This window comes from Jaculus jaculus, chromosome X (assembly GCF_020740685.1).
Source record: "Jaculus jaculus isolate mJacJac1 chromosome X, mJacJac1.mat.Y.cur, whole genome shotgun sequence".
In the NCBI taxonomy this organism is placed as follows: Eukaryota; Metazoa; Chordata; class Mammalia; order Rodentia; family Dipodidae; genus Jaculus; species Jaculus jaculus.
In genome coordinates, this window is record NC_059125.1 from 143,079,032 (window position 1) to 143,086,068 (window position 7,037).

Genomic DNA, 7,037 nt, shown 5'->3' on the forward strand with positions numbered 1-7,037 from the left:
GTAAGTGCCTTAATTGCTAACCAATCTCTAAGCTTTTTTTTTTTTTTTAATTTGGCTTTTTTCAGTTTATTGTGTGAATTTACACTAGTCAAAGTTAAAAAGCGGACCCCAAATGGTTACATTATGCAAGCTGTGAGTTTTGTAAACTTTAACAAGGGACAGAAGGGACATTCTACTCTTTGCTAGGAAATCCTCACTTACTCTTCAGAGAGTAACAAGCACTTAATTAAAACCCAGGGACCTTTAGCTGATCATCCTTAGCCAGTCCAGTCTCTATTAGGAACTGGCAGATGTTCTTGCAGTGGCAACCCTGTAGCTGAATCATTTCTCCATATTCTGGGTGTTTAATTACAGTACCATTGCAGGCACATTTCTTCTTGAACTCCTTCACTAGTTTCTTTGTATCATAATCATCAGCGATCCCTTGGACAGTAGTCAGGGTCTTCCTGCTGTTCCTCTGTTGAATTCTTATATGGATATAATCCTCAGTGTAGGCAGGAAGCAGGTCATCACTCTTACTTGCATCAGCAAAGGCGTCGAAAGAGTGGAGGTTTTGAATAACCGACATGATATAAGGCTCCTTTTCTTCGGTGGAAACAGCCTGTGGAAGACGGCTGGGGAGAAGGCAGGCAGGAAGCACCAAGTTTCCGGAACCAAGGGGGCTGAAGGGGGAGGCAGCTGATTTCTCACTGTGTCTTACTGACTGGGGCCCATATCCTTTTAAATTCAGAACATATCCTTTACCAACACACAAAAATCAGCATCTATTTGGTCATTGTGGTAAGAAGATTCACATTTCTGGGACAAACTTCCAAATATACACAGTTTATGTTTATGGAATGATGGGATGTTTTTCAAACTTAAAGATACAGAAATCAGTGGCAAAAGAAGGTGATTCCATACATCCGATCAGAGAGAAACAACCAAAAGCAAGCAAAGTTCAAAACCAGCAGCAGGGAAGTTGCAACAAGCAGCAGGGAACTGCAGCAAGCAGGACTCTCAGAGCTCAGACCTCTCTGCATACTGCTGGGCTGGAATTCAGATCTGCCCTCAGTGACACATTAGAGCTGTACTCTAGGATCTCCTCCCAGTGACACCTCTTCTAGCCAGATAGCTGGAGACCCAAGTTACAAGTTGTAATAAACACCCGAGTCTATGGGGGGCATATTTTTAAAATACCATAGTCATCGTAACTGAATTTAAACCTGATGTGACTAATACTTAAGTGAGTAGACTTTGAGAAATTCATGAAATAATTTTGAAGAGCCTTCACCAATCTTTAAGGCTTTATGACCAAAAGACATGAGCATTGTCTAAGGAAGAAGAAATTTTGCCTCCACACTGCCTCTTATTTTCTTATTTTTTTAAGCAGGGTCTCATTGCCACATAGACTGGCATGGGAATCACTTTATAGCCTAGGCGGATCTTGAACTCATGGAAACCTTCCTACCTCAGCCTCTCAAAAACTGACATTAAAGGAACACACCACCATGCCTGGCCATACTGCCTCATGATTATAGTAGCAAAATAAACTCTGTCAGAACTTTAGATTGAAGGTTTTCCTTATGAATTTTGGGTTGCATATGTTCATGTTTGTATGAGAAAATTACTCATAATAGGTCAGTAAATTTCTTACTGCTTTACAACCTAACAAAAAATTTATGCTTCTAAAGTAACAGTTGATAACGTAAATTTTGTAGGAGAAAACACACAAAAACCTATGTTTCTTAAATATTTTTTAATGAAACAAAAGATCCCACAAATTTGGAAACTAAATTAAATTTATAAAAGCAATTTCTGCCACAAAAGAAACTGATGACACTGGAATTCATCAACTTAATACATTGTTTTGAAAATTAAATTGTATGTCAAAACTTAGGATAAAACATTTGTCAAAAATTCAACAAAATGCATAAACATAAATTATTAATAACTGGTAGAATATAAACAATCTAATTAAAGTAGGAAAAATTGGATATGCACTTTCAGAAACAAACTACAAACAGGGCTGGAGAGATGGCTCAGAGAATCCTAATGTCCTGGGTTCAATTCCCCAGCACCCACATAAAGCCAGATGCACAAAGTAGCACATGTGTCTAGAGTTTGTTTGCAAGCCCTGGCATACCCATTAACTCTCTCTCTCTTTCTCTTTCTCTTTCCCCTTCTCTTTTTTTCTCTTTCTGTCCTCTCACTTTACAACTAAATGAATAAAACATTATTTTTAGAAAATGACTACAAAGATATCCACAGAGCACATTAATAAAAGTTGTCAGTTTCATTGTTCATTAGATAATCAAAAGCATATTTTCTTATAAAATATACTCAGTGGTGAAAAAGAAACACCCTGCCTCAGGCAAGTTAGAATACAAGAACTGATACTTGCTGTTGCCCTCTGACCTCCACAAATTCACCATGACATATATCCACATTGAAATACAACAACATATGCTTATCATACACAAACAACATAATAAAAAAATTGAAAAATGTGTGTGGCACACATGCATGAATCCCAGGGTTAAATTGGTGGAGAAAGTTTCATAGGGCTCAGTGGCCAACTAGTCCAGTCTTCTGGGTGAGTTACAGGCAAGGGAGAGATCCTGTCTCAGAAGGATATGGACAACATTCCTGAGGGTGACACTAAAGTTTGTCTGGCTTCCCTGGCTTCCACACTTGTACACATGAATGTGGTTGTGTGCCTGTACACACATGCATGCAAATTACACACACAGAAATCATCAGATTGTGTTTTGTAAATATGCTATCTTTAGCATATTTAAATTTTACTCTAAATAGTTTACTAAGATACAAAGAAAAAATAAACATCTCAAGGGTACTGTATTAAAAATACCTGAGAAGTTGGGTATGGTGGCGCATGCCTTTAATCTAAGCGCTCTGGAGGCAGAGGTAGGAGGAGCGCCATGAGTTCTAGTTCATGGCCACCCTGAGTCTACATAGTGAATTACAGGTCAGCCTGCGCTAGAGTAGGACCCTACCTTGTAAAACAAAAACAAAACATTAAAAAAATACAAGAAAATAAGAAAGAAAGTAGAAAAAGAAAGAAATACCTGAAAAGAAGAAACTTAAGGAATAAAAGGTTTACTCTGACATGTACCCTCCATCCTGGTGGGGAAGACATGGTAGCAGGAACAGAACATGGCACATTGCTCTCATAGCTAGGAAGCTGAGAATGAACAGGAAGTGGAGCTGGGCTACAACACCTCAAAGCACTTCCCCCAGAAATGCTCCACCCTGTAGTGGTTCCACAACCTTCCCAAAATACTGCCATCACTTGGTGTGGTAGTTTGAATGGATGTCCCCCAGTAGATACAAGAGTTTTATTCAAGCTTGTAATTTAAATCTGAGGCCTTCTGGCTGGAGGAGATGTCACTGTGTGTAGATCCTGTGGTCCTGCCCATAGCAGATCTGAATTCCAAACTGAGATAGGCAAAGTGCTGGACCTTGCCCTTAGTTTCTGAAGTGTACTTGCTTATGGTTTTGGTGATGGCTTTTTTCTCTGTGGATGGACCTGTGTAATGGGGTCAACTTCTTTTGCCTTTATGGAACTTCCCTTCTCTCTGTAGGCTTCAATAAATCCTTTCTTCCATAACTGTGCATGGTTTGGAAGTTCATACCAGTGACCTGAAGCTGTCTGCTACATTGGCAACCAAGTGTTCAAACACATGAGCCTGTGAAGAGCATTTTACCTTCAAACTATAACAGGAACTATGTCAGGAGTTGGCCAATATAGTGGACACATGAATTCTTTATCTAGTATCATTAAATTGGGGTTAAACATGCTCAAGACTTCAGGTTTAGACATCAGCACTGCAAAACTGCCAAAAGGGAAAAAAGAGGATTTTTTTTAATACAAGAGGAATTAAGAGAAATAGTAAATAGTGTTAAAATATGTACTTGAATAGAATCTTCTATAGAGAACTTTCACAACAATCACTAAATTTTATGGCAAACTTTTTATTAAGTGGTACTAGAAAGACATTATTAATTTTAAACATTATAATGTTGAGTGGCTCCATAATGTTAGTTTTGAGAATCATAAGCTGAAGTATTCAGTGATTGAATGTCAAAAGTCCATATTTACTTTAAAACATTTCACTAAGAAAAACTGAAATACAGTAAGATTAAGAGATATAAGCTTCTGGTTAGTGGTTTGATGCTGAGAACTTGATTATCAGTAACAAATTAGTGATGTAATAAAGGGAATATCTGTTCTGTCTTACATGTAATATAGCCAAAGATCTGGTCCCCTGCCAGATGGTAAACATTTTAAGTTTTGAGTGATGCTGAATGCATTATGATGGTCTATCAACATGTAAAACCCTGACCCTGATATGCATTAAAAGAATTATTTAGCCATTTTTTAATTTCATCTTATTTGCTTTAAAATTAATGCATGATAAAAGATACTTCCCCTAAAATTTTCTATTCCTTTTTAACTGAATTTGTCTTGACTTTTCTGTCTCTTATTAGTCTTTTGTTCTTTCCATAAAAATCCACTGTTTTGGGATGAATATATAGCTCATTTAGGAGAGAGTATGCAAAGCATGCTCAGTGTTAGGCATTGAAAATAACAGCCCCATATGAGACTGATGTCACCACTAAGCTTATGCTCTCTAAAGCAGTCTTGCTTTTGGCCTAGTGCTTTGGTCTGTTGCAGTCACTATAACAGTGAAGAATATACAGTATCCTTATAAACTATGGCTATTTCTTTCACTCCAGCCTGTGATGGCAAAAATCCAGGTGCAAGTAGATTTTATGTCTAACGAAGATCTAGGTCCTTGCTTTTTAATTCCACTTGTTGCTACTTCAGCACATGCCATGAGTGGCAAAGGGATATCACTGGGGTTTATTTCCAAACAGTTTTAATGGAATTTAGGTGGGTAAACCACTTATGACAAAAGGGTCTGCAAATTTCCTGACATCCTGTTATAATCACATAGGTTAGGGTTTGAATATGTGAGTATTGGTAAGACACGGCTAGTTGATAGTATTAGGCATCTAACTCCCCCAAATGACAAGTAAATCTCTTATGCAAAATATATTTACTCAATCCCTAAAGGTCCAATTGTTTTCATTAATTTCAGTATCAACTCAAATGCATATAATTCAAAATTTCATGCAAATACCACGCAAATCAGAAGTAAGTGTGATTCAAAGTACAATTTGTCCTAAAGCAAATTGTACTCTACCTTGGAAGCTATGAAAAAAAAAAAAAAAAGAAGAAGAAGTTATGCACTTTCAAACTGCAATGATGAAGCTGACGTAAGATAAAGGTTTCCATCCTGTAAAAGAAAAAGTAGGAAAACAGGAAGGGGTAACGGATGCCTATGAAATCCAAACTCCTAAATAAAGTACATCACATCTTACGAATTGAAAAGAATCCTCTTAGATATTGTTATGTACACTCTAGGCTTATTGAAATAGTAGAGGCCCCAGCTTTGGATCTACTTTATAAGCATCCTTGCCACAAAAATCCCTGCTTGGAAAGGAGCAAGGTCTTTGTTCAAGAAACAACAAATTTTAATTGAGGTATGTTGAGTCAGTGTGAAAATGTGATGTCCATAAAGATAAGTGTTGTTGTTATCCGGTATCGATGAAATGGATGTTTCCTCACAAAATTCATATGAGTAAGCAAGAGTATACTACAATTAAACTTTATTTATATGCACTGTAATTTCAGTTTTTTGTGTTTAGTGAATGATATTTTTCCTTTTTAAATTTTTGACAATTTTCATAATATATTTTTGTCATAATCCCCTCTCATTATCTTCTTTTGCCCCCATTCCCTTACATTAAACATAGCTTTCTCACCATTTTTTTTTTTACTTTTCCTCTACTGTCATCTTCATCAAAATGTTAATGGGCCAAATATTGTTCATATATTGCAGGTAATGACAGCCACTTTCTGGTCATGAATGCAATAGGCACTTCATGTCCAGATGACAGGGTTCTATAACCCTTCTCCCCATCCTCTGGCTCTTACATTCCTTCTTGTTCCTCTTCCATGTTTCTTTTCATGAGCCTTTGAGTGCATGATAGAAATGTTTCATCTGGCACTGAGCCCTCAACTGTTACTTATTCTCAGCACTTTGATGGATTTTGAGTCTTCCCTGTAGTCACTGCCATCTGAAAAAAAATAAAGCATGGGCATAACTCAAAATATTTAGAGCATAATTTGATGGCCAAAACATATTCATTTAGCTTAAAAAAAAACACAATTAGCTTCCCCCACCTCATGGTCTCTGACCTTCCCAGCCATAGGTTTTTGGATAGATTTTCAACATTAAGCATGAATTCCCTCCTATGGAGCAGACCTTGAATCCAATCAAGATAACAATTTTTTACTTCCATAACAACCATTCCACTATTGCACTAGTGATCACATCTTGCCTTTCTGATTGGTTGAATTATACTCAGAGTGGATCCACCTCAAAGTAACACTGTTGATGATTTTTCTCCCCAGTAGTATGCATAGAGTTTACCAGCATTATGACAGCTCACTAACCAGAGGAGGCTTCTAGCTCAGTTCCAGTTTGGTTTCACAATGTCTCACAACCAAAGCATATGCTTTATTCAATGACAAATTCTTGCCAGCTAGCTCTGGTGGACAACCAAGAGCATTGGCAATATTATTTTGGAAGTCTTGGAGTCTCTCCAACAACTCATTAGGAGAATCTTACCCCTGCCACTGGTTTTTATTTTTCCATAACAAACTAGGACTTCTGATAGCAACATTATCCATCTCCACATGGTAAACCTCTCTTCCTTTTCAAATTACATGTAAGTTTCCCTATGAATTTTTTTATCACTTCTTCCTTTTTGGCTAACCCTTTACTACTCTCTCCTGTCCTTCATCTCCAATCCCTGACTTCTGTTATTAACTACTTTTGAAACATTTCAAAGTATAAAAATAAGCTTGAGGCCACTCTGAGACTACGTAATGAATTCCAAGTCAATCTAAGCTAGTGTAAAACCCTACCTCAAAACAAAAGCAAAAGCAAACAAACAACAACAAC

At 37.2% G+C, this 7,037-nt stretch overlaps 1 protein-coding gene across 1 annotated transcript; it reads right to left on the reverse strand.

Annotated features, from left to right (window-relative positions):
- Positions 1 to 226: 226 nt before the first annotated feature.
- LOC101604239 (eukaryotic translation initiation factor 1-like) lies at positions 227 to 568 on the reverse strand. Its single transcript, XM_045140009.1, has one exon. The coding sequence runs from the start codon at positions 566 to 568 to the stop codon at positions 227 to 229; it is 342 nt and encodes a 113-aa protein (XP_044995944.1).
- Between the last annotated feature and the right edge of the window lie 6,469 nt (positions 569 to 7,037).